The 27,848-nt window shown below is 39.3% G+C and overlaps 2 protein-coding genes across 4 annotated transcripts in view; one reads left to right on the top strand and one right to left on the bottom strand.

The window, feature by feature from the left end:
• Positions 1 to 1,409, bottom strand: part of pkp4 (plakophilin 4) — an 82,577-nt gene extending 81,168 nt beyond the window's left edge. Inside the window, exon 1 of the mRNA XM_040148176.1 lies at positions 1,194 to 1,409. The gene's annotated coding sequence lies outside the window, so the exon portion shown is untranslated. The remainder of the gene's footprint in view (positions 1 to 1,193) is intronic.
• LOC120801325 (coiled-coil domain-containing protein 148-like) lies at positions 676 to 27,739 on the top strand. Of its 3 annotated transcripts, none has more exons than XM_040148185.1 (15): positions 676 to 787; positions 2,831 to 2,920; positions 3,383 to 3,504; positions 6,330 to 6,433; positions 8,154 to 8,245; positions 8,350 to 8,501; positions 10,633 to 10,728; positions 10,875 to 11,056; positions 11,619 to 11,757; positions 15,236 to 15,442; positions 23,351 to 23,491; positions 24,029 to 24,147; positions 26,177 to 26,294; positions 26,471 to 26,605; positions 27,211 to 27,739. In XM_040148185.1, the coding sequence occupies exons 2-15, from the start codon at positions 2,866 to 2,868 to the stop codon at positions 27,352 to 27,354; spliced, it is 1,806 nt and encodes a 601-aa protein (XP_040004119.1). In that variant the 5' UTR covers positions 676 to 787; positions 2,831 to 2,865; the 3' UTR covers positions 27,355 to 27,739. The 3 variants fall into 3 exon arrangements, with proteins under 3 accessions (XP_040004119.1, XP_040004118.1, XP_040004120.1); XM_040148184.1 differs by lacking the exon at positions 676 to 787 and adding an exon at positions 1,352 to 1,561; XM_040148186.1 differs by lacking the exons at positions 676 to 787; positions 10,633 to 10,728; positions 10,875 to 11,056; positions 11,619 to 11,757 and adding an exon at positions 1,352 to 1,561.
• The last annotated feature ends 109 nt before the right edge of the window (positions 27,740 to 27,848 follow it).

Below are 27,848 nucleotides of genomic sequence, written 5' to 3'. Positions count from 1 at the left end.
GATGTGATAATAGGAGTATGACTTGACCTTTGTTGAATATCCACCATAACAAAATTAATAGCTGCTTCTTCAATGTTTGGATTTTCCCTGCCTTGGTTTTAGCCAGACTTAGCATGGCACAGAGGGATTTAAGTTAAATGGAAAATTCTATATTCCCCTTGCAATGGCATTTCTCACATCCGGATTTTAAGTGACTGTTCATACGGACAAGCATTGGGTTATAAGGATCAGGAGCTGAAGACTCAGCAAACAGTTTTATGTTGTATGAGGCAGACGTTTACTATTGTGCATTTCAAATCACACCTACTTTTAAAACCAAAGTGGGACATGATAATGGTCATGAGCCTTGTCTGATTGTAAAAACAATAAGTGATTGGCATAGGATTTGAGACAATTACCTTCCTAATCAACCAGACTAAAATAAAGCTGCATTTAAATGCATTAGGTCAGGTAATTTGACTAGGTCTTTCATAGCCTCTGGGGTAATAAAGGTGAGTCCACCTTGTCCCAAAAAGGTTAGGTTGTTCTTGGACAATACAGAGCAATGAGAGTCCCGGTTCACATTGAAAGAAATGCCTCTGCTTAAAATGCAGATTAGGGCAACTAAATATGGCGTAGTTTGAGTGCAGCAAGTAAACGTGAGGGTAAAGGTAAGTTTATCTTGCGGGCAGTGTCTGTATCTCCGCCCCTCGGCGACCTCGCATTCCAGAGATTCCCACACTCTAAGCTCACCTGCCTTTTCCTTCGCCACTTAGCAACACGCTTTCAAGGGCAATATGAGAGAAAGGTGAGTTTTGGGGGTCTGTTTCTTTTGCAACGAAGAAACTAACGCCGAAACAGTTTCTGTGCGTTAGCCGTGCTAAGTTTTCATCCCAACGGCCAGGCGTTACATCGAAAACCGTGCGTGAGGGTCCCTCGAAAGGTGTGCGTTGTTGGGGATGAATCGGTCGCAAGAGCAAGATTAGCCTAGTATCAAATTCTCTCCCGCTGTGAAGAAGCCTAAAGAAGCTTGTCTTGTGCCACACGAGTACAAAAAACTACCACTTTCTTTTCGCAGTGAATTCAAGACTTTCTGAGTTCGAGTAGTAGTCCGTACTCTCCTGCCTTGCGCACAGACGCGTTCATTTTCCCCTACGGTTTCCCCCAGTTACTCTGCAGTTAGTGAAGGAGCGGAAAAAATATCTGTTAAATACCTCAAGAGGACTGTTGTTGCGCGGGCTGACCTGCGGCTCGGATGTATATTGGAAGATGTAACTTCATCGGTAAAGTCCTGTCGTTTATTCCAATGCATGTGGAAGAGTGAAACTCGCCTCCATAGTCGAAAAAGAAGAAGAAGACAACCCCTCTGCAGCTCCCTGCTTCCAACAGCACAGTCCTAGGGTTTGCAAACGTGCATGACGTCAGTGGGAATGTGGGAAATCACTCCTGATTGGTTACGATGGGAGCGTGGGGCGTTCCTGAGGAGGTTTGCATTGTTGAAATAACCAATAAGAGAAGAGAATATAGTTTCCTTGGTTACAAATTTTGTCAACCCATAAACTACAGGAAAGGATAGCACAAGGTAAGCTAGGCTTTATGAGTAAATGTTCATTTTATTCGCATATCAGAGACATAATACTACTCGTGTGTGTTGCATTTAATTATATTACCAGATTCTATAAAACCAACCAGTGTTTCTGTTCGCTATGTTTGTTATATTTTCATTTGTCCCACTTGAGGCGTGTAGACATAGCTAACTGACAAGTTTGTGCATAAAGTCTGCCTCAGTATTATCGGTGAACTTACGTTTTATTAGGGCTGCAACCGTTATTTTCGATTATCATGCGAGTATTTTCTCAGTCAATCGAGTGACTGAAAAATGCCTATCGGCATTTCTTAGTGCTCAATTTGAAGTGTTTGATTTGCTTGATGTGTCCGAACAGCTGAATGTCCAAAAGTAGTAAACTGAATACATTTATTATCCTAGATGACCGGCAAATTTTTATCCACACTTTAGAAGCTGAAAGCTTGGGACATTTTGCCTAGAAGTGACTGAAACAATTAATGGATTATAAAACTTGTCGCAGATTGTTATTGCTATAATTCTTGACCAGGTTAGCAACTAACTGATCAATAGTCTCAGCTCTAAACTCTAGGTTGCCTTGTAAAAATAGTAAGGCTAGTCGTGTATCCAAAGGTTTAATGCTGCATTTACCTTTCAAATATGAACAATCGTCCCTTGAAAATGAACAGCTAATGTTAAGCTGATGTTATGTCCTGAACCCTAACTTTAGTTTGCCATTTGCTCTTAATATAATGAAAAATAATGATGCTCTGTGATTTTAAAAAAAAAAAAAAAAAAAAAAAGCCTTTGTTTGCTGGAGACATGAGCAAAAAATGTGAATTATCTACAGTGGGTGCAGAACAAAACATCAGTTTTCATTTCATTCACAGATTACATCCATTCCTGCATACTTCACATCAACCCGTCACACATTGTATATCTTAACTGAAACAATGCCTTTGTGGCTGGAATTTCTCAAAGAATAATACAGAACAAAGACATAGAGATGTTCCAGCGGCATATCTGATCACACTGAGTGCACCATCTGTCCCTGCCCAAACCCTAAAACTTGTGAGAGTCGACTGATATTCTAGCAATGTCACAGAGACCTTGATTGCAAAGTTTGGTTTTTGATGGGCTTTATTGCTTTTGGCATGTAGTCTCCTGTTATTCCTTTGAATGACCCCACTAAAGCCAGATACCCGTGCAGGTGAATGTTATCTTTTGTCAGGCTTTGTACAACCTCTGTAATTTTCACATGCAGTGATTTTTATTTTTATTTTGCAGGCACTACAGTGTATTGCAAATAGAGGTCTACAGTGATGAGTGGAAGGGATCTTCATACGTTTATCACACTCTGCAGAGCAGAACATGGGGGTAAGACAGTGGAAAATGGGTCTGAAACATTGCTGACTTGTGACATATTGGCCCTGTTATCTGAACAATTGACCGTAAGTCATCATGTAAAATTCTCTAGATACTGTCAAGTCTTTGATGCTTTAGTCTGAGGCAGCATTGCCTATGTTTATACACCTGCCTCTTTGAGTCACAGCTGAACTACTCCAAAAAACTGTTACATAGGACAGTTAGTTTGCTCTCAGCTCCTCCCCCTCTGTTAAACAACCCCCCCCCACACACACACACACATGCATCCCATGCAGTCATTTCTGAATTACTCATACATTAGCATTCAGCTGGTGCTGTTCCTCTGTCTTTACCTCTATTTCTTTTTTTGCTGAAGTCAGCATAAGGACTTTACTTCAGACATCAAAAGTGATGAGACTTTCAACAATTCCAATGATCCTAATTTACCCATATCATTTGCTTTCATCCATGCAGAAAAACTGACACTGCGGATGAAAAATGGTCTTGGCAGCTCAAAGTACAAACCGTCTGACTATAAAAGACTACAAACTATTGTTGATGCCAAACGCCTGGAGTCTGATCTAATTGGACAAAAGGTAAATTTTGATAATTGTCAATATCTTGCCTGTGCTTAAAACAGCAATGCTACTATAAAATCAGTTCATGTTACATTTAATAACATGGTTATTCGGAAGCAAATGAATAATATGCAACAACACTATGAAATAAATTCTTTCCAGAGAGCATCAGTCTTCAGTACCCATGACAGGAAGAGCGGGAACTGATAAAAACTTGGATTTAATGTGAGGTCATAAAACAGAATGTCTCTAGTAGTTGTATACAGCACTGTTGCTTTCTATTTCTCTACCTTAAAGGGATTTAATTTCATACTAAACAGTCATTGTATAACCTGTATAGTTTGTCCAACAACATGAAACAGAGCTGTAATATCACTGTCATACACAATAGCCTTGTCAGTTTCATAAATATTAATTTGGCTGCTCTGGGTTTTCTATAAAACTGTTTGAAGTTCATATTCAAGTGAGTCAGTGACTCTGACCAGAGCAAAAAGTTAATAGGGGCAATGGAGATTAGGCTCTTAGACCTGCGGTGTTTTAATTGGTAAACTGTGGCAGAAGCCTTTTTAGTGTCATTATGGTTGCCCATGGCTCCTTCCAGCCCTGCTCTCTGCATAACCTAGATAAGACAGGCTATGTTTACATTCGGTCGCCTTGCTGAAAGGCAAGCTTTCTGAGCATCTTCCATTGGTGATGTGATAGAGGGTAAATAAATGACCATGAGTCGCCTCAAGCATGAGATCAGTTTTGCTCGTTAGAAAGGGACCGTGGATGCCCCCTCACACACACGCGCGCGCACGCATATACACATACACACACACACAAACACACACACACACACACACACACACACACACACACACACACACAAACAGATCAGAGAGATGCATACATTAAAATTAGTGGCTACCTTACACTAGAGTAAAACAAATTCAACAATGAACATTAGACAATAACAAAAAAAGAGATGCAATATAAATTCAAAGGCATTTAATCATTCACAACTGCAGCAAAGCCCCAAATTTAAAAATCATTTATAATCAGCATTTACAATATCTATCAGTATTAAGTTGTTCAATCTTCACATGGAACGAGAAGTTTTTTTTCTCTCATTACTTTTTTGAGGAACATTGTATTTAAAGACCCTGCCATGCTCCACCCACAAATGTTTTCACTTATTTCTTTCCCAATTAGACGGCTTCTCAAGCATGTCAAGACTGCTTAATTGACATCTCCATCTGACCCTCCTATTCGGTTTTTTTTGCACATATTTGAATGGGGAAGGTTGCACTTTTTTCATTCTTATTGGTCAATGAGGTTTGTGAACTTCATGAAAATCCAGTATAGCATCACCCAACTTCAACCCTTAGCGAATTTCTAGTCAGTCAGAATAGAATAGACCTGTGCAGGGTCTTATAACAGGTAACCAAAGCTCAAATTGAAGGGGTGGAACATCTAAAGATAAAAAAGCGAACTGACATCATATTTACAGTTTTGTATGTCAGGGATCTTGAAAATACAACACATTTTGATTATCAATGTCAAGCCTGACTGATAAGAGAAAAATTAAAATCATCAAAGTCAGACTGTAAATCTGCAATGGCTAAATTGGGAAATGAGATATATGATGAGATATAAAGGGGGGTTATATGCATAAAAATGTTCATTACAATGCGAATTTGCAGCGACATGAAGTAAAGAGATAGGGGCAAAGTTTTTCTCTAGATTAGTCTGATACAAATAATATAAAACTTGTTCTCCCTAGAATGTATGAAATGTCTTTTCTTGATAAAATGTGATTGGAATCTGACTGAACACTCAGTGGTGTAATGGTTGATATAAGATTGATAAGGGGGGATATTAATGGCTTAGTCTTATTTGCCACAGTGAAGCTAGAAATCAGTTAATGTAAGTTTAACTCCAGGCACAGTTTTTTGAATCCAACTGAGTTATTAGACAACCAATGCAAATTAAGATCACCTACAATACATTGCCTAGAAGATGCATGGAATGACATCAATTTGGCCTCTTTCTTTCAGAGCAGCACTAGTTTCAGACTGAGCACTGTAGATTCAAAAAACTATAAAATGGACGTCAGCCCGAGGGTAAATATTCAGCTCAGTATATTCAAACTCCTTTTTCATCAAATGCAGCAGTGACTTGACATGTACATAGACAGTCACGACTAAAATCAACATCCTACCTCCTTTAGATTTCCTATTAATATGAAATAGATTTTTCCCATGTATTAGCTATGTGAGATTTTCCTTTGTACAATTATCTGAGCCAGTGGCCTGTGTATAATAACACTGATAGAATACGATGAATTGCTGCACTAAGAGTGCTCTGAAGAAGGGCCTTGTTCTTTAATGATGAATAAGGAAAACAATGAGAGTAGATTAAGACTTCTACCGCCCCCTCCTCTCATAATAACATGCCTCATGCACGTCATACGTGTTTCTACTTGATTATTTTAATTTGCTGCTGTTTATTTGGCTTTTATATTTTAACAGTGATACAGTTTCAGTTGAATTTCCTGAGTTTATGAACCTCTCACAGACACAATAAAGCTAATAAAGCACATGCCAATAATATATCCGTGATGTTCAGAAAGGAAGGGAACAACTTACTTTAACTATAAGAAAACTACCCATTTCATGTTCCACCTTCCTTGCAACATTATGATTTACTCACTTTATTGTTGTTATGCATTTTGAATGTTTTAAAATTGTCCAGATAATTTAAGCATTAAAGCATTCCAGATATGGTTTTATCGGTTAAAGTTAATTGTAGGAAGAAATAAAACTGGTTATTCTTGCCTTGCATTAAACCTTGTCTTATAGATTCAGAAGACTCACTGTGCAGCCAAGGCAACTAAGGAGAGCTCCATTTTACGGCAGCACAGACAGGTGTGGAGCAGAGAGTGCCCCAGGCTGCAAAAGGCTGAGTAAGAGCCCCCTATAACTCCCTGTCATTATCTGCTGCAGTTTTCTGAATCTGCTATTAAACCATGCGACTGCTCCATTTAAGCCCCTCTGAGCCCAGACAGGAACCTCCTTGGAAAAAATAGGGTGTAAAAATGTGGGACAAAAGTAGTCTCAAAGAAAAAAATGTATCATGGAGAAAACAAGAAGTGAGGGAAGATTTACATGTAAGCTGATTTTCTTGCAGCGATGACATTGAATTAGAGTATAAAAGGAGAGAAATGGAGACAAGTGGGGGTTATAGCTGTGTGGAGACAGAGGGGTATACTGAATGGAGGAACAGTCTTCCTCTGCATGCTGAGGCAGAAGTGTGGGACTGGGAACCCAGTGGTGTCATGGCTTGTGAAGTGAGAAGGGCAGCACTAGCTCTGGGGTGCAGCTTGTTTGGCTGCGTAACGACTGTGTCTGAGCCACCCAAGGTTAATGATGTACACAAGCGTGAGCCTCAGTAATGAGGCTAGTCATAAAGATGTGCAACCACTTGCAGTTCTCTACACATACATCTGGTTAAATTACATTGGTTTTCACAAGCCACCTTGTCAAATGGGAAAACAGGCAAGTATATCCATCTCTATGGTTACTCTTCCTTTATTCACGATCATGTCAACCCCTGAGCCAGTTAGTAAGACATAAACAATTACTATAGCTCCCTCCGTAGGCCTTTTAGTGCAGTGCTGCCCACAGTAACAAGACATCATCCCACCCCCATACCTCAAAAAATGAATCGTAGCAGAAGCCGGTCTTGTCAACTCATAGCTGCATTATTATCTAGGCAAATTGCTCCATTGATTGTAACAGTTGTAATATTTGGTGATCTGGTGGGGACCAAGCACATAGTAGGCTATGTTGCTCAGAGAGAAAAACAAGTTACAGGTAGGTTAAGATTACCAGAATTTTAAAGTGGCTATAATCCATATTTTTATAGTAAAAATGTATCAAATGACATTGGAAAACAATGTGAAAGTGCAAAAGGGGTCACTCATAGTAATGAACCTACAAAGAATTATCACCTGAATCTGTGGCTTTATAAAGCTTTATAGCGAGTTTCAGCTCATTGTTTAACCATCTGGTCTGGACCTTTCTTGTTTTGGTTCACTCTCACTACTTTCATTATGTTGTTTTTTTTTTTTTTTTTTGGCCACATCAGGCAGCTGCCTTCAGCAAAAAAACCTCTTAAAAACCCACTGTACTCTACCTGCTCAGCACCAAGCAGCAGGCTGACATAGTCGGAAGCCAGCTGGTGAACATATTGAACATTTTAGCAGCTAAAGAGACTGATATTTTCCTCAGAGGTCGGTAGAAGAAAGGTATAGGAGGGATTATATTGGACTTGCATTCACCAGCAGACCAGAAACGTGACTCCAAAAAATGATGATCTTGTCTGTAATCATCCATAACTGCATGATTTTTAATGAAGCAACTATTCTCTAAAAAAATTTCCACATAAATTATGTGTCCACAAGTTGTTTCCATTGCCCCCAAGTTGCCACAAAATTCAGTTATTGCAGGCTTTGTTTGGCAATGTCCTGGTAACTAATGTTAATGTTTTTTTAACAACAAACATTTTTAACCAAGTGCCTTTATCTTGCTGTCTTCATAGGTTATCTAATATTGTAAATTATTAGCTAAATTCAGCTAATGTAATGTCGTTGTATTTAATATGGCTTTCTCTTGTCCCATGAGGGAGAAGGCTGAGAATGACATCCATGATTTTCTAGAGCAGATGAGGCCAAATGGTAGAGCAGACACTGCCATCTTCTCACTTCAAGATTATGGTAACACATACTCAGTTTTTAAACAGAAACTCTGTATCACCATCAGTCACTGCTGTTTATTACTACTGTACTAATATGTGTGCTTGTCTGTTTTCGGGGTTTAGAGTTGTTCCTTCAGAGGGAGCGGGAGGCGTTCAGGATAGCCACTGTGGCGCCTGTTCATCAGCTCAGGGATGACCTGTGCTTCAGACTGGGTGAAATACAACATCAGCAGTTCCCCGCCCATCCATCAAACTGTGAACAAGTATTACAACAGGTATCTCCGTAATATGAAATAAAGACACACCTGAATGTCCACTGTTGTAACCAGAGTAACTTTGAGAGAGACAAGCCTTAACAAAGCTTAGTTTGTAGAAACCTACCAGAATTGCAGGATTTCTAAATCTATCTCAGAAAATTAGATTTATATCATCTGATTTATTTAATCTTTTACTGCACCCTGTTCAGAAAATAAAATGGTTCAGCTTTTGAGAATACTAAATTGCATTTGGCAACTCACGTCCTCATTTGTTAGTGAACCATTTGGCAATATTTTATCTTGTCTGTACACTGAAAGCTTTCAACAAGGAATCCTAGCTGTACCCTCTCCCTGCAGGTAGCAAACCAAAACATACTGTCCTGCACATCCAACAGAAGTTTAAATTAAACCACTCTCCTGCTTGTTCACACAATGATCTCAGCTTGCACACAGTGTTGCATTCACTGTCCATGAATGTCTTGTTTGTTTGATATCCACAGTCCCTAAGTCACCAGTTCTGCCTTTGACTCTCAGAGGCTTTTTGCAAGCTTTACAGATGAATGGAGAGATTAAAGAGTAAGCAGGGGTCTGTAAAGACAGACCGTACCTGGAATAAACCGTCTGTCAGACATTTTGTTTCCCCTGTGTGCCCCACTCATGCTCGTTTCTTTCCCATGACCCCCTCTATTGTTGGTGGCCCAAAGCTCCTACCCACCTGGTTGCATGGTCAAAATAGAAAAACATAACAACATGGACAGCCAGCCACGATGTTGCTTATCTTTTGTTTATTTTTTTCAATTTCTTATCTCAAAGTTTAGCTTCAGTCTCTGACTAACAACAAATCAGAGAGAGAACCCTTTCCAGTGCTATATAATTATACTTCCATCCCTTGGTTTTTTTTAAATGAAAACTAAAGAATCTGAGGGAGATTGGCACTATGTTAATCTCTACTTTTTCAAAAGGGAATCAAAAAGTACGGTAAGAGTGGAATTTAGCCCATGCCATGTTACTGGGTGTCTGTCATAACTTTACCCTAGAAAATACATATTTTACTGATGAAATACAATAGAAGATGCAGCTTTGACACTTGTGAGTCTGTGAAGTGCTGAAGTCTGGTGTAACCCAGTTTCCAGAGTGAGTGACTGAGCAAAGCCACAACTGGCAATTTTTTAGCCATGGCTGTAGTCTGCAGTTGACTCTTTAGACATGTTTGGACAAGATATGAGCTGGTGAGCTTGGGATCGCATTGTGAAGTCCAACAACAAGATGCTGGGAAAGACAATGAGATAGATGTCTTCAGTGAGAGAGCTCGACCAAAAAATGCAAAGCCATTGAGGATAGAGGAGTTTGTAAATTTCACTTAAGACTTGAATGGCTCATTTCTTTTGTTGCACTAATGTTTTGAATGGTTCACAACCAAATATTTATGTTTTCATACAACTTGAAGGCTATGTTAACATAAACTTTGTTGTCCTTACCTTCTATAACTCTTCCAAAACTCACAAATTTTTGAAATATATCTTGATTGTCGCTACTTTACTAAAGTGCTATGTGTATAAATAAAAACTGCTATTTTCATTTTTGATTCTAATTTCTATGTTCCTTCTTGGAAACTGAGAAATAGACCTAAATGATAAGCATTATCCCCATTTCTCACTAGCTGTTTTCCTACTGAAATATTTAGCATCTTGGGAAATAAGTAGCTACTGATTTTGTAGTGTACTAACTAATACTGAATCAATCTGATGATAAATGTTTCTGAATCTACATGTCTTTGAGAGCAGGGGGGACCTGAGTTCAACCAGTACTCTTGATTCGAGCAGACATAGCATAACAAGAGTGGAGGAGGGTGTTATAGCAGATAGCTGTGATCCTCTGTGTATTTTACAGTCCAAAATTTGTTTAAGGCGAAAGAATTTCACCAGAGTCGTTCTCAAAGCATTATTATCAGAGGGATTCCTGTATAGTCAGGGCAAGACTTGTGGCTAAGTTTGCCCAAAACAATTTAGTCCCTTTAATATTGAGGTGACAGTTCATACTTGTCAGTTTGATTTCCCTGGACAGAATGGAGTCAAACTGTATGACTTTCATGTTTGTTTTCTAGTACTATATTTAATACATTTTTATGTTTTTATCATTGAATCACCAGATACAATTTGTGAAAGACCAGCAGGATGACATTACTTCAAAACTTCATGCAGAGTACCTAGCCTTGGAGGAGGAGATTATGGGCCTTGGTTTGGCAGTAAGGCTTTCACTGCTGGCTCTAGATATCCTGATTTTGTTTCAGCTATTTTAATACTTTTGCCCAAAAAGTAACTGCTACACTTTGTCACCAAAGCAAATACATTATCTTACTTATCTCAAAGATGATCATATTGTCCTCTGCAGAAATATCTCAATACTACTTCAGATAATCTGGTGAACATAAAAAACATTCCAGAAGAGGTTTTGAATTCAGACTGCCCTTACCCTGAGCTGAAGGATTCCCTGATCCAGGCCTTCCACTTCCTGTCAGAAAGATACCAGAGCAGGCTGCAGGGTCTTCAAGAGCAACTGCAAAAAACTGACAGGTAGGCCTGAAGACTACTAAGGTTCAGCTTTGCTTTTTTTCATAACTGTAAGTGCTTACACATTGATTGAATGGAAAAAATTGTAGTGGTTTTTGCAGTTAATATCAGATAAGTGTATGACGACAGTCCCTTCAGTATCTTACTTAGTCTTGCTAGAAATAGGCTTTTAATGATTTTTTGCCATTCATTTTGATACATGCACACAAAGGCAGAACTCTGGTGTCACTGGGCAGATCAAAATGAAAAACTCAGCAGGACATCGACGGCATATAGCGGCACAGTCACTCCATTACCCAGAAACAGGCTGTTGAACAAGACAAGTCTTTCTCACCAGGAGGTTGATTATATCCCAGTCTTAAAGCTTCTTCATAACTAGATTTTTATTTCCGTATGGTCGCGATATAGCATTGTTTTCCTCTATGAGTAATATGTAATTAATCAATGTGTACCCTTTGGAAATGAAGTCAAGTGAACTGAAGGAAGGGGAACATGGTGTCATAGTATTATTTATCATTTATTTTGCCTTATGATCATGTATTTTCTGGGTTGGAATGTGTTTCAGGTTCTGTGGCTGGTATCCAGATGACCACGTACGCTACCAGTTCACATTGTCTCAGTACACTCATGACATACCCAACCACAGAGCACTCTGCATGGACAAGCTGCGAAGACTCTTTCCTAAGAAAACCAGACAGGAGCTGGTCAGTACACTGGCAAAGGATATTTGATTTATTTGTAAAAGTAAATGCAATGTATCTACAACAAATAGACAGGCATGCGCACACACTGGTCAGTCTTGTACTTGAACATTGCACTTACAGTGTTGTTCACCGTGTACACACCCGTCACCTGAACACACACACAGATATACTGATAGATAGTAATAGACAAATAGATGCAAATAAACTTTTATTTTTGAGCTGAAAGAATTAGTTGATTAAGTGATTAGTCAATCAACATAAAATTTATCAGCAACAATTTTGATAATCAAATAATTATTTAAGTTGTATTTCAAACAAATGAACCAAAACTTTGCTAGTTTGAGCCTCTCAACCATAAGATATGTGTTATACGATAGTAAACTGAATATCTTGGGGCTTTGAATTGATGATCAGACAAAACAAGAAATTTGAAGACATCACGAACATTTGTGATTTTTCACAATTTTATGATATTTTATAGTCCAAACAACTAATTGATTAATCAACAAAGTTTTTGGCAGATTAATCCGTAAGGACAATAATCCATTGTTGCAGCCATACTTAAGCTCTCTTTTTCACACTCACACTCTCACATGGAAGCTGCCTAGTGCAACCAGTCGATTCTGCTGACCACTGTGGGGGTTAAGTGCCTTGCTCAAGAGCAAGATTTATCCTGTGGGACACTTGCACATGTTTTTATATTGATACACACACTCCCACACACCCCCATTCTAAAAATGTAATTCCCTTCCGCAGTCTAAACAGCCCTTCAATGTGAGTCCCAGACCTCCCGTTCAATGTAGCTCATAGACACATAGATAAGCTTGGAAAATGATCTGCTCAGCACGCTGCAGGATGTGCCATGTCACCCACTGTGGACAACTCACCACCCCACAGCCTAGCGTCACCATGACAACCACCAGCCCCTCTCTCCTTCCTCACCCGCACCCAGAGACCTGTCCTCATCAGTTCCAGCTGGGTGCTGCATTTAGAGCTGTGATCGTTTAGTGTTGGTGGGAGGTTGAAAGGAGGAGAGATGTGTTTCTTAAGTCTTTCTCCACACTCTTCACTTTCTCAGATACAGACCCAGAGATGATGTAGTGCTGACTCTGCCAAATTCACCTATTAGTCATAATTAAGCTGGTGTGCGTGCAGTGAATAATCAGTGAGAAATGTAGATTGGGTTGCTGAAATGTATAAATGCTCTTTTGCTATCAATTTTTGGAAAAAAAATCTTGATTTTTTTTTTTTTTTTTTTTCTTTCCATTTCCTGTATCTTAAATCTAAATCACGTGAACAAGTATGACATTGATTAGTATCCAGTAAGCTCAAATGTTGGTCCCATACTTGAGGTGAGCTCAATGCTTGTAAATTTTTGGCTCCATTTGATATAAAGGGAAAAAATGAATCCCGTCCCAGTCTGCTTTGGGCAGATATTTTCGTCATATTTGCTGTGGGGAAAAATAATTCAAATTGCTGTTGCAGACATATAGGTTGAAATTCTATAGTTGGCACTTTAATTACAGAATTGTTTCTGTGTAGTAAACATTTTTGCTCTAGCCTTTCTAGATGTGATCTGATGTGAAAAACGAGCATTGAAGGTTGTTCCTTTGTGAGCCATAATATTTTGCTCACCTGTCATTTAGTTCCAAAATGTTGTGTGGGATCATTGCAGGATGATAGCATCATTTTTTGTTGGTTTGTCAGTCTTCTTTAAAGTCTAATTCAAGTTAAAACTACTTTGTTTCCTGGCTAGATAGCAGGTGTGACATATTACCACAGTTAAGGGTTTGTGCAATGTAATGATTTAAGAGCCTCGGTTTTAAATCAGCTTCTATGCTTTCCTCAATTCCTCAGCAGTATCCATTGTTTTGAGCATTTTCCCATTTTTGGGGAAATAATAAGAATAATTGTTTGAGAGATAACCTTTTTTAGAAGTTTTAACTTATGCTTTGTAAAAATATTGCTTTTCTGAAATTGTAATTTCAGTTTTTTTCTTTGATCTTGCAGATAAATATCCAAAGGAAAGTAGATCAGAAGCAGAGGGTTTGACTGGAGAGTTGTATTAGTGACACTGATTTACTTTGCTCTCCTAATCCCAATATATTTGAATAAAGTAATTTCTTGCAGCAGTTTGACAATGACCTGCAATAACAAACCAAATACATATGACTGTCTCAGCGAAGTGCCGCTGCAAGTGTGTGAGCATGGGTTCTGTGTTCCTTTTGATGACCGTCAGTGGAAACAGTCTCTCAGTTTCAATGAGTCAGATGGTGGCACTCCATCTGGCTTAGTGTGGAGATCTCCCTCTGCTGGCTGGGGCTCTTTAAATGTCTTTTATGACTTACTCTTTGATGTAGTCTCATAACAAGTGGGAGGCAACAAAGTACCATCAGGATTTCATAGTAATACCCTCATAATAATCCATGGCAATAGTGGAAATAATTCATACCTCTTACCTTTTCTGACTACATCCAGGGAGCCATTTTTATTTTCCCTTTTTTATTTTCTTTGTACTTTTCATTCCGAATGGAGACAGCATTCCGCAGAGGGAATGTGGAAACAGCAGTTGAATTAAGTGTCGTGCCACTTTAAGTGTGCACTGCAGACACGGTGCGGTAGAAACTTCCCCATACATTCTGTGTGTAATGGGGTGGCTAAAGCATATGCTTGCCTGTGTGTGAACGCATGCTGCATGTCAAGTGCGGACATGAAAACATTTACGCAGACGCTTACTGGGTTTATGCTTACTCACTTCAACACAACAAAGGCAAGGGTATTGAAGGAGAGGTCAAGAGAAAGTGAAGAACAAGGGGTGGGTCTTACTCAAGTTCCAAAATTGTGCATTAATAAACAGGATTAGCTTGACTGCTACTGGCACTTCTGTTCCATTGACAGGTCTGTCAGCTCACTCATTTTCAATAAAACCAGTCAGCCAGCTAATGCCTTCACACCGTAAGTTAGCCGCTATTAGCCCATAGACGAATATCATTCTCTCTGTTCCAATGAAGCAGCCAAGTGATGCAGCCTCTGTGAGTGCTGACACAGGGATGAATAGCTGCAGGCAGCCCTCACACAGAAAATGACTGTTTACCTTCAGGACATCTCATAGCCAGGAGAGAAGGACCATTTTATACATTAGCTGAGCTAGACCTGACAGACTTTTCCCTATGGTCCTGCTGTCATTATTATAGACAGTGTACTGTATTGTGTGGGAGTGTTTGTGGATTTCTGCTTGCATGTCATCAATTTCGCACAACACTATGTATAATACAGCAGTGTTGGCATTTGGGCAGCAGTACTTCAATCTGGCACACTTTGTTCTTCATATTCATCTTTAAATTTGTGCCTTGGTTGATGATTTTTGTTCAGTACTTACTAGAATAACTTATACACTTTACCAATCAATACATTCAGTAATGCATTCGTTCGACCCCATGTGCAAACAATGCCTTCTCCATCCATGTTGTTCTTCCAGGTGGAGCATGGACATGTGTCGGACTGGCAGCGCTTCACCCAGGCGCAGCTGACCGTAGTGACCGAGCAGTGGCAGCGGGACAAGGAAGGGCTACTGGCCAGAGCCCTGGTCACATTGCAAGAGGCAACACATGCCCACCAGGAGGAGCTGGAGCTCCACAGAGACCGCCAGAACCAGCAGGACATCTGCTCGCATCTCAGAGAGAAGGTTAGTGTCTGGTATACCTTCACACCAGGAATTGTCACGTGTTCTGGAACAGTTCTAACTTTATCAGACGCCACTTTTTATGTTGGAAAATATGCTGCAGTTCTGTCTCTGCAAAACCATATATAATCTCACTAGGCAGTAAATCTATGACTTCGATATCATACTCTATTCATTCCTCTGAAGCATACCCAGTATGAGTTCTCTTTAGTCTACTCCTCTATTGTTCTTATTTATAAGTGACGCTCACTCACACTCCTAGACACAGTGGTCGGAATTTAGCTGGTTTCCAGAATATTTAACATGATATCCTTTTCCTCAGAAGAGCATGTTTAGATCTCGTTGCTGTGTATGACTGCCTGCCTGTGTACAGTATATCTGCTGACGAGGCTGCATATTATACCAGGGGGTTTGAAAGCATCTCTTTAGCTGCCACTTGGGATGGACTGAGAATGCAAACAAGCTAATAAGGATGGTCTTGCAAACATGATGTTGCTATCTCTAAGGGTTGCTAGTTCGCATTCACACAACAAACAAGTTACTCATGTGAACAAATCCATGCACCAGTGCAGTGCTGTACAAATTGAATTTTCTTTGCCTGCCAGTTTTGAAAAAAATGGTGCTTATGTCCTGTGGCTGATCAGATAACAAGACACTCTGATGTACTGAAGTAGGATTGGTGTGTACAATCACCACTGTGCCTAGTTTTGTCAAATAACAGGACATATCACCAAACAGGGGCAGCATGCTGGTTTAGTTTTCTGCGATGTAGCGTCTGCTCCTTGAGACCTGTGGAGTTTGGAGTTACACTTTCTGTGCATGTATTAATTATGTTTCTATTACCAGTGTTTTCCAACCCCAAATTTGCCCAAATGTAGTCTCTTGTCCTGAAAAAATGACTTCTGGACATGTAGTACTACTCTCATTATGTGGGGAAAAAAACCCATGTTAGGTCCAAATTCATAGTTTGGGTACAGTAGTTTAATTGTTTGGGGATAATGTAAATGGGTATTTACACCATAAACTGCACTTATTCCACTGTATGTGAAGAGAGTTCATTGGAGATCAAGCTGGATATGTTTTGAACTGACAAACCAACAAGCCTCCTGCTGGGATCTTTTCTCAGGTCCTCATGCTGGAACAATGTGAACGCAATTTGACTATCTCTCTGTTAGTTGTGGGGGGAACTCCCCTCCCTGTACCACTTGCCTTGTACAGTTGTTGATTTTTTTTTTTTTTTTTTACATCTATGCAAAAATTGCACCACTGGTCAAAAGTTATAGAACACCCCAATTTTCCCAATTTTTATTAAAATGCAAACAGTAAAAGTCCAGTGAATAGCCTTAAATGGTACAGATCAGCAGTAAACTGCCCAAGGTAAAAAAATAAAATAAAAATGTTTAGGTCACCAAAACTGAAAAATCATGCAAACAATTCCCACAGGTGCCCCGACTTTTGTTGATTACCTACAAACCCTCTGTCTTTACAAAAGCAGCATGGGAACAATCTTTGTTACCACAACCTTTGATGCATTATTAGGACAATACTGTACTACAGGAAGTAGTACTGTATATTGCTATCAGAATGGTGAGAAAAAGATAAATATCTAATGAAGACAGACTGGCTGGTCAGGGGTTCATCCTAAAACCCAAAACATTAGAAGAAAAGAACCAGAAAGTGGCTTTACATGATGGAAGATCAGGACTTTCTCCAGAGTAAAACCCCATGGAGCTGGTTTTGGGATAAACTGGATAGAAAGTGAAAGTTAAGCAACCTGCCAGTGCAGGTTGGGACAACAGGGTTGGGACAAACTTTCCAAACAATATTTGATTTCCATTGTAGAAAGAATGCAGTGAGTGTGCTCAGTTGGTGTATGAGTCAAACATTTAGATGAAATTCAGTTCAACAAGAAGATTCCATGGTTCCTCTTTTATAAAATCTCCAATCGTTTGTTTTTTTCTATGCTTTAATTTCAGAGACACTGAGACATTAAATTATGTAAATTTTAAAGAAAGCTGGGAAAATTGAGGTGCTCTAACAAAAGCCCCAAGTCTTGTAGTTTAGTGTTATCATTTGTATTTTATAGCAAGGCTGCAAAGCCATGGCATAAAAATTGTTTATTCCACAAGCCTTGCCTAACTGTGCAACTTGTAAATATAAACGCTTAAGATAGGACCAACAACACTCTGATTTACTGCAGCGTACCTGATGTCTGACACCAAAATCTCTTTCTCTAAACCTAAAACAAATGTTGGACTGGAAGACAGTTTCAAAAGAGCTTGACAGCTGGTTCCATGGAGTTCGATATAAATGCTTTTTGCGTCATCTTCAAGGGGAAAGGTGCCATATGCAAGGAGTACAATCTCAAGTGGAATTAATCTATTAAACATGCAGAGTACAGGCACAAGGGAGCACAGAGGGAATGGTACGTTGCTCGGTTTTGGATCGTTAAAATTTATTGCTGAGAGAAAAAAAACACTGGAGCTTATTATTCTTTCGTTCTCGTGCTCAAGCAGTCTCATTAGGAGAGCATCTTGGCTAGTGACTCCCTGATAGTTTGAGTAAGATAATATTACTGTATTATTTCCCTGTAGTTATCCGTGAAAAACATAAACTTAAGTGTATTTACAATAGTGAAAGTCTATTTTAATTTGTTTTGCTGCACATTTGCTGTAACACCTGAAAGTAATACTCTCCTATCCTGCATGCCTCCTGTCCACATTTTTTTGTTTATGCATTGCATGTGCACATACTTGAGTTTGTGTGGAGGCTCCGATGGATACCTGTTTGCATCCAGTTTTTCTTCCCACTGCTTTTATCACCACAGAACAGTGACACAGTGGTGAGACAAGATGGATTTTCCTCCCGTTGCATCTGCTTCTTTAATGCTTTGTTTTCTGCACCTGCTCCCTTTGACCCAAGCAACTCTCTCCTGAATCTACCGTGAGTCATTCAGCCCCTCTTAAGATCGACGTCTGTTCTAGACTCTAAATTTCATTCTTATTTTATTATATGTAGTGTTTAATATAACATGATTTAGCAGAAGGCTAGCGCAATGTAGCTGACAGGTTACCTCTAAAAGTATCAAAATGTATATTTAATTTATATTTAATTTTATTGATTTTACGGAGGTCAGCATCATGATCCATAATTCAGGAGCAGTTCACCCTCACTTATTTAACTTGTTTCTGCTTTGTATATTTTACATATTTGAATACTTGTACCTTAGAGGGGAACTGCAGCCAGGGGGTATGTGTAAAGCTCAACCAATTAAATCAACTAAGGTCAACTAATACGACTAAATAATAGTAATTATTGATTATTGATTTTTAAAATAAAGATATAGATCAAATAGCAATTCATTTAACTAAAAGCAATTCATAAACAGTTCCAATAGTAATATAAAATAATGGATAAACAGTTGCAAAAGCTAAAAGTAAACAGTTGATAGTTAAAAAATATTGGATAAAGAATAGTTATGTTAAAGTAATGTTGTATATTGTTTATATGCAAAAAGAAACAATATCCACTTTTTATTTAATTGATAGTGTTAAATAACATCCAGTTTATAATCCCTTCATAAGTACATATTTGAATGTGCCAATGAAGGGGAAGTTGAGCTCATCTTATAGGGCTGTGGGAGCATGTTAGAGGTCGGGAACCACTGGTGAAGATGATGCTTTGTTACAATGACATAAATGAACTAATCTAACAGAGACCTTCTTGCAACAGCTTATACTGTAACAGTGTTAACTGGTTTAAGCTACAACATTTTTGAAATAGATGAAGTAGCTAAAGGACTGCTGTGACGGTAAGTGTCCCAGTAAATTACTTACACGTTATATTTTCTAGCTGTGATTATGCAAATAACCACCCTCCACATCTCGTCTTCTCCGTGCCCCCATTGGTTCAGATAAGAGCGTATATTGGACGATTTTTGGTCAGTGCCGGTCTGGTTCCGACCTCATTAGGGAGGGAGGCTGTGTGCTGTCAGTCCACCCGGCTCTCTTCCGAGGGACGGGTTTTGGGAAGAAACCCAGGCTAATTGATTTCAAAGTTACCTTGTGCTCCTCTGTTTGGGAAAGGGCAAAACTGTTACACAGACCACAGCTTCTCCTTGAGAACCACAGATTGGCAATGCAAGGATTACTGGCTGGGTTCAGGTGTCTGGACACAGACGGCAGTACTGATCATATAGCAGTTGTTTAGTTTCAGAAAGCTGCCAATGTGATATACAGTATAGGAAATGTAGAGGGTGCGTATTGTCAAAGGTAAAATGAAATAGATGATTAACATAACTAGTTAACATTTCATGCATGACACATAGCTTATTATATTCCAATTTATCACTGAAAGACAAACACTTCTTTCCAAATCATCGGCTGTTTGTTCGGCAGTGTCCTGGCTGCTATAATTAGTTGGCATCGTTCTTGGTGTTACTGTTCATTACAGCCTTTTATTCTGTCCTTGCTTTCATTTTGCCTCCCACTTATATCTCCCTCCTAGGCATCTTTGATGAGCTATTGTGTTTTCCACATGAGTAAATAAAGCCTGGAGGGATGGCAGATTGCTCAGGTGGGGAAAGCTATGAGCAGGCCAACAGGAAAAATCACATAACCATTCAAACAAGAAAGATTTTCGGAAGATGGGAGGTTTTCTTTTATTGCAAGAGCTCATTTTTCATTTCCTGCTCTACAGAGTACGTTGCAATATAAACAGCACTATTTCAGATTAATCTATGCTAAAATGATCTGTGTGCTTTTCCTGCAGTATTCTCAAGGCACTGTCTGTTAGCAGATCCCCTGTCACTTGGTGTTAATGACTAACAAGGACAGCTCTTCATCCCTCTGGTGGCCAAATGGACACGGCAGATTTGAGTTTAGTTGAGACAGTGCGTGGGCTACACTGTTTCAGCTGACAACTCTGAGGAGTTAATTGCTCATATATGTATAATTTTTCCCCTGCAAAGTGATGTCCTCGTTATGGCCCTGAGGAAAGTTCTTATTGTGCTAGCTGTGGAAAATACAAATATATTTGCATGGTTTTGTTTTTCTCATCTCTTAATGGACGTTAGTTCTTCCCCTTTTAAAGATTCAGTAGATCTCACATGTCATTAAGGCCTCTCAGTAGAGTGGTCTCTCTGATGATGGAGTGGTATTGTTCTTATAAATACACCACTAATTTTTTCCCAGTTTGCTGCTCTAATTCACAGCAATGATTATGGTTTAGGATTTGTACTTTTGCACTTCTTCATACCTAATCTGTTTCCCTCATCTGTTATATATCTCAAATTTGTCATTAAACAACCTGCAATCGAACGTTATGACGGCTGCTGCAGCGTTCGCCGATATAAGACATCACTTTAACTGTACAGTTATATTAACAAAAGATTTGAGCAGGCTGCAGTGTGCCGATAAAAAGGCTATTATTCTTTTGTTATTCTGAAATCTCTGCAGTCTTTTCTGTGCTGCCATGAAAAAGGATGGTGTCCTATTTCCCTTTGAATTCACAGAAAATGAGATTCCAGTGACAAATTACTGTAGACTGTACATAATAACCATTTTATTCCCTTTGTGCTCCCTAAAATGCCTTTTCATCTCTGCCTGAACAAGAAAAGTATATAAAATGCATTCAGTCATTGTGGATCTCACTGTATTCACAGTGGATCTAAACTTAAGGATACATTTCAGATTATTCCATGACCTGCAAGTGAACTTTGCACTTTTTGCTTTATGAGACAGTGGAAAAGACAGTATTATCTGTCACATGTTTTTATGTCTCAAAAAATGTGCTTTACCTGATGGGGAAGTAAGAGAGCGGAGAGGATGGGTTACCTGCAGGAAAAGCCCGCAGCCTGAATCAAACTGGTGACACTGCAATTCATGGTCTGTATCTTTAGACCCCCTCCACCATCAGGAAGCCCCAAAATATGGATAGTTTAAGTATATTGAAACCCTATATATGCGCTGTATGGAAAAATATTTCAGATTTAATAAGTAGTAGGTAGGTTTATACACGATTTAAATATAACATAGGGGGAAAATCAAGTATTAAACTGGGAAATTAAACGTAAAGCCTATACAAACAGAACATAACATTAGCTTGTCTTGTCTCAAAATTTTATGGTTTGTTTTATACACTATGAGTACTTCTCCCCATGGTCAAAAATAAAGTTGCAAGAAAGGCATTTTAGTAGACCTCTTTTCTATCTATATTGAAATTTAGATATGTTAATGAGGCTTTGTATAGGTCTGATGTTCTGCCCGGGGAAACACCAGTATTCAATAGAATCTTTACTGTGACCTTTCACAATCCCAAGATTATATAACACAAGGCAGTAATGGAATCAACACCCATGCCAGCAGGTGCACATGACATATTTATTTTAATAAAAGGAGAGAGCAGCAGAGGTACAAAACAGGACAAGTGGACAGTGCAATACACCAAGGAAACAGTTAGTCACAGCATATGTAGCAGCATAAATGTGGTCACAGTGCTGTCACCATCGTTACTCAGTCACTATTCACTGTCACAAGTGAGGTTTGCTCGTATGGTCAAGAAAAATACATATTGAACCATGTTTCAGGAAAATGGAGCCACTAAATGAACCTTTTGATTTCTAAAGAACAAGCATGTTGTATCTCCAGCTTCAGCGCTGGAAGCTGGAGATTAGAAAACAGAAGCTTAGAGACTGGATTGATTTAAGTCCTCTCTCAAATACACAGCTGCTGCGTTTTCTCAGGCAGACATCAAGTATGAATGACTTGATGAGACCGCTGGTGCTAATGTGTGTGAGACCATGTTAATTTGCAGTTTAATCCTTCAGGGATTCCTAAGGTCTCCTCTGATAGATCTATGAGTGTGTCTGCCCGGTTGGAATGCAACACTTTAATACCCGGCTCACCACAGAGAGGCTGCTGCATAACGAACCTGTCACTCACTAACTCACTCACTCCCTGGCAAATGCCGTGTGTGTGTGTGGGTGGGTGGGTGGGTGTGTGTTCTTGTGTGTGCACGCGTGCGTGTGCGCCTGTGTGTGCTTGTACTTCTATCTTTGTGAGGACCAGTCTGAGTTATAAACCGTACAGAGTGAAGACGTTCTGGGAAAGTGAGGACATTTTGGCCAATCCTCACAACTTTAAAGGTCTTTTTGCATTTAGTTGTGATGATTAAGGTTAGGGCAAGGGGCGAGGGAACGCATTATGTCAATGAGTGTCCTCACAAAGATAGAACTAAAAGTCTGTTTAGGGTTTAAATTTGATTTAATTTTAGAACAGAAATATTTGCTGTGTTCTGTCAAGACATTGTGTCTCCATATGAAGACCATATTTTCAGACAAGTTAACATGGGATTTACACATGCTTTTAGTTTCATAAATGCCCTTCCAACGCAGTTGAACAATGATAATAACAAATCCATAATCCATAGTCATTAAGTTGCTTTTCTTTGTTCATAAAAAGCTGATATTTTTAGAGATTCAGCTTTGCTGAATAAATTTAAACTAAACTTTAATGCTCAGAATCTTTACAGTTCAAAAGCTGGATGTGCATCTAGGTGAAATTGGGTCTGTTTTGTTTTTTTGTTTTGTTTTTTGGAATTTTTTTTATAATACCTGACCTGAGGTCCTGTATAAGGAAAAAACTCTCCTCACAAGAATTAGTTTTGTTTTTTATAGGGCTCAAACACACAGGCTTTCTCTATGATTCAATGCTTTGACGGGTCCTGAGGTGATAACCCAAAGTGTGAAAGGCAGCTGTGACATCTCTTCAAGAGTTCATGCCACACTTTGGCACCATGGCAGAGGGGCTCAGCTGGTTGTCTCCCAGTGAGTGATTCTTTCAAGACAACTGCTGATTGACAATAACCTGCTTTTTGTTTCTCCCTGCTGTGTATTTGCCTGTGTGTTTGTAGGTGCAGCAATGGCGGGCCCAGCAGGAGGAGGTGGTGAAGCTAGAGGCAGCTATAGCTGCTAGTCAACAAGCAGAGGAAGAGGCGAGGTTAAGGAGGGAGCAGAAGAAGGAGGCCACCTTCAGGTCACAGCAGAAAGAGAAAGTAATCCCTCCAAACTGAAAGCATACATTGTTACAGTTGTCTGGGTATTTTGAGGTATTGTCCTCACAGGTACAGCTATACTTGTGTGTGTGTGTGTGTGTGTGTGTGTGTGTGTGTGTGTGTGTGTGTGTGTGTGTGTGTGTGTGTGTGTGTGTGTGTGTGTGTGTGTGTGTGTGTGTGTGTGTGTGTGTGTGTGTGTGTGTGTGTGTGTGTGTGTGTGTGTGTGTGTGTCTCTGACTGTTTAATTAAGTCTCTCCTCAGGGGTATGCTAGGGGGAGCATGGGCAACCTGAGACACTCTGATTAATGAGAGCATTTAGACTGTATTGCATTCCATATTATTTAGCACAATAGTCTGCCAGACTTTGAAATATCATCCCATTCTCTCTATTTACACCTATCGGATTAGTGCTCTGTCAAAATCAATAGGACATGATGATCCTAAGAGTTCGGTGGAAGTCACATTAGTGGGAGTGTGGCTACTGTTTTTCATTAACTTTCTGTCGTAATTCTTTGTAAATTGTTGTTTTTCCTCCAGGTCAGACAGTTTTATTTAAAGCAGCAGAAGAGGAGGGAGGTGCTGAAGCAGAGGGATCAAGAGAGACTTGCTAATCTGAGGAGTGTCATTGAAGAACAGGCAAGGCAAGATAAGGAGAGGTGAGCGTTGCACCATGGGACCTTGAGTTTTCAAGCACTAACACAACATCAAGCATAGCATGGAATTTATTTACCTTTTCGCTTATGGGCTTACAGTCACTTAATATCGCAGGTGTATTACAAAATTCGTTTTTTTTGTTTTTTTTGTTTTTTTGAATTAATATATCCAATATCAAGCTTACTTTGCTCTTGTGATGTAACAGCTATGTCACAATTATTTGCATGGCACTCCATTGTACATGTCAAAATCAGTTTACCAGTCATAGGGACTACTACTCAGCGTGTGAGAACAGTTGTACAATGTCTTCTGTGGCTTTTTTCTAATTCTCAGCTTTGGCTTGAAGATATATAAGTTTAAAGCAGAAAGCCTGTATCACAAACTGGAAACGTGGAGTTTGAAGGACGTGGGCTTTTTTAATCTGCCCATTGTGAGTCATCCATCTTTATGGAAGTGCAATACTAAATTGCTGGAATATCCCTTTAACTGAAAGACTGACCAAGGGTGACTGATAAATAGCAACATTGTATAAAAATACCTCCTGGATTGCTCTGAGCATCAGACTTATGACATAAAACAATGTATTTGCGGGTGAATTTTACCTTTAACCCCTCCACAAGCAGTGTCTGTCAACATTACAAACTCATACTGTGCAACAGCTAGGGGACAAAAAGCTAGCAGGTCATGTGACTCAAGTAGCTTTGAATAGTACGGAGAAGGAGAACCATTGTTTTCCATTGAGATCAGAGGAAATTACCAGCAAACAGGGACTTCTAATGACTTGTACGGACTTGCAAACTAATTCTGTGTATTGTAATTTAAATCTTGAAATGTTAAGTATTTGTATTATTGAAAAACAAATCACTGAAGGAACTGATCAAGATGAAACAGTACTGTACTCGAGCATTTGTGATAGTTGGTGTCACATCCTGTTGTAATCTTTATGAATTTTATATACCATTATGAATACTGATCGATCGATTCATCCATTTAATTAATGAGGTAGTTATTCATCCCCATCCTTTCAGATAAACTTGATAATGCTTATACTTGGATCCACTGTAACAATAATTTAGCAGGGGAACAGATATTAGTCAATAACTTATGTACTGAGAAAAGACAACGTGTATACCAAATTATCATTAGCATTAAATATCAGTATGTATACTGGCATCCATTAAGCTCAGATATGGAGTAATAAGTTAATTGACCTCAAATCTCCTACTTTCTTTGTATGTAATTTACTTGGCTGTGGGTATAATTTTATTGATATTTATAGATTTTACTAGGGACATTACCTTTTTCTTACCTTCTATTAGGGTAACAGGCACATTTTAATAACATACCGAAGTTAACCGAACTGAACCATCTCAGTGAACAATCATGTGCCTTCACAATAAATTACAGATATTTAATTGATAATTAATAATTGAGAGAATGGTTTACTCTGTTAAAAACTGACATAAAAACAGAATTTCCGATTTCATCTTCACACATAGCAGAATACACGTCTTATAATTGAATTACATATCAATTTAAAATCTATATTAACCCTACAATCAATGCTTTAATACAATTAAAAAAATTTGAATAGACAGTCAGTGTTTTTGTGGTCTTGCTCAGTCTATCAACCTCTTAAGTGCGACACACTTGAGATTTTCCACCATATGCATTGCTATTCAGCCTGATGTTAAGTCACTCTTGAAAAATAAATTCTTCCTTCCTGTTTGGTGTGATTTGCTTCGCATTTCTGTGCAGACACTGACAGAGACTGGCATTAATACCAGATAATAGTGTTGACTTTGGCTGTGAGAATGAACTCTGGCAGGAAAGAATGAGGAATCATGAGAGGCTGAAAAAGCGATAAAACCAGATGATGGGAGAGGAGCTGCACCCTGGCAGCTCCATAAAACCCTCCACAGCCCGCAGCCCTGCTGTGTCAGGAGCGATAGGTAATGTTGGTCATGGCAGTGGCAGAGGAAAAGAGGGGCTGTTTAGGTCTGATGTCCACACCTTCTGTGCTCCCTCTAGGGTGCAGTTGAGGGCAAATATGCTGCAGCGGCAAAGGGAGGAGAGAGCGGTGCGGGAGCTTGAGCGACAGAAAGAAGAAGAAGAGAAACAGAATCGTCTGGAAGCTCTCAGAAACCAGGTGGACCATTATGTGCTCTTAAGCCTTTCAACCACTTTAATTTGCTCTGTCAGCTGAAATGACCCACAACAGAAGACTTGAATTCATCCTTATCGGAGTCGAGCCGTCACTGCCACCTTATGGCAGACAATTGTATGTTATCACTCTATTAAATGTTTTTTCCCTGTTTATCTTAGGTTGGGGTGATGGCAGAGGCAGACCCAAAGAGACTGATGGCAGATACAGAGGCTTGGAGGAGTCGACACTTGGATATAAACGAGTTTGAGCTCCAAAGGCCTCTCTATAGTATTAACACGTACACGGACACACAGGTGAGGCATGATAACATCTATCCTCCTAAAACCTTTTAGCTTTTGTTTTTGTGATTACAAAAGCTCTACAGCTGCATGATCGTTTAACCCAATGACCCTCCTTATCAATGCCCTAGATGTCATGACCCTAAAAGGCCTGTCTCCCAAGTTCCCTTGATTATATTTAGCCATTTATGCTATGTTTCATCTTGGATGAAATAGAGCAGTGACCCATGCATGGGGAGAAATTATGCAAGCTGGTTGACTGCCAGACAATGTTTGTCCTCATCTCACAGACCTGTATGCACAGGCTTGATTTCAAGGCCACCAAGTCAATCAGTGCACTGTGGAGTCTGTTTGAGTGTGGCTTTATTATCATTGCGGAGAGCAGGTTAGGGTATGGTTATTGTGTAACACAAGCAGTGACTAATAGTTGTTAAACTGTGATAATCTTCAATGCCAAACCATGGAAGATTAGTGATCATTCTTGTTTCAAGTGTTGAATGTGTAGTGAACCATAAAAACAAACTATGGTAACCCAGTGGATGTGATCTAGCATGAAACAGCCGTAAATTTATTGTTTACCGTGTGTGGGTTTTTTTTTTTTTTTTACATTTGTCTTCCAGATTGTATCTGATCCAAGAGTGCGGGTTGAGCAGGCACTGCGGGAGGCTGGTCTGCACCACAGCCAGTATGCCAAAGAGGTCCTGTCTGTTATCAAGCCCCCCAAACCACCTCGACGAGACACAAAATCCATACTCAAATTCTGACCAAGGGCTTGTCGGGGTCATATTATCAAGACTAACCAAATAATACATTTTACTGAGCTGAATCTCTAAGAATCATATTCACAGTTGGAAAGTTCACACTGTTCAGCTGTACAAAGTAAACCATTACTGGCAGCTACAGTATTGACCACCATGCAACACAGTGCAGTTACTATTATTTAATTTTATTGCAGGTTTAATACTCTACAGTACATCAGTATTGTATCATACAGTTTCTATTAGTGATGATAAACATGTACATCCAACAGATGAAAATGACCTCTGCGCATTTATTAATATTTATTCACTGCTTATGTTACTTTCAAGAAGTTTGGATTTGTGTGAACAAGCTTGTATTTGCAGAAGCTTTAATGTAGTGTATGTCACTGAACATTTAACACATTCATCACTGAATTACATTGTGAGGAGGTCCCCTTCACCTTCTTGTGCCATAAGAGAAATTATTAAGGAATGTAATAAGCGCTTGTCATCTAACA

The sequence above is a fragment of the Xiphias gladius genome, chromosome 16 (assembly GCF_016859285.1).
Source record: "Xiphias gladius isolate SHS-SW01 ecotype Sanya breed wild chromosome 16, ASM1685928v1, whole genome shotgun sequence".
In the NCBI taxonomy this organism is placed as follows: domain Eukaryota; kingdom Metazoa; phylum Chordata; class Actinopteri; order Istiophoriformes; family Xiphiidae; genus Xiphias; species Xiphias gladius.
Note: the sequence above shows the minus strand (reverse complement) of the source record. Positions and strands in the feature narration are given on the sequence as shown.

Excerpts from the sequence above, each read along its gene's own strand:
- LOC120801325 (XM_040148185.1), top strand. The coding sequence starts at position 2,866 with ATGAGTGGAAGGGATCTTCATACGTTTATCACACTCTGCAGAGCAGAA. Across the intron at positions 8,502-10,632 it reads GTGAACAAGTATTACAACAG|ATACAATTTGTGAAAGACCA; the intron begins GTATCTCCGTAA and ends TTGAATCACCAG. Across the intron at positions 26,295-26,470 it reads TGGAAGCTCTCAGAAACCAG|GTTGGGGTGATGGCAGAGGC; the intron begins GTGGACCATTAT and ends TGTTTATCTTAG.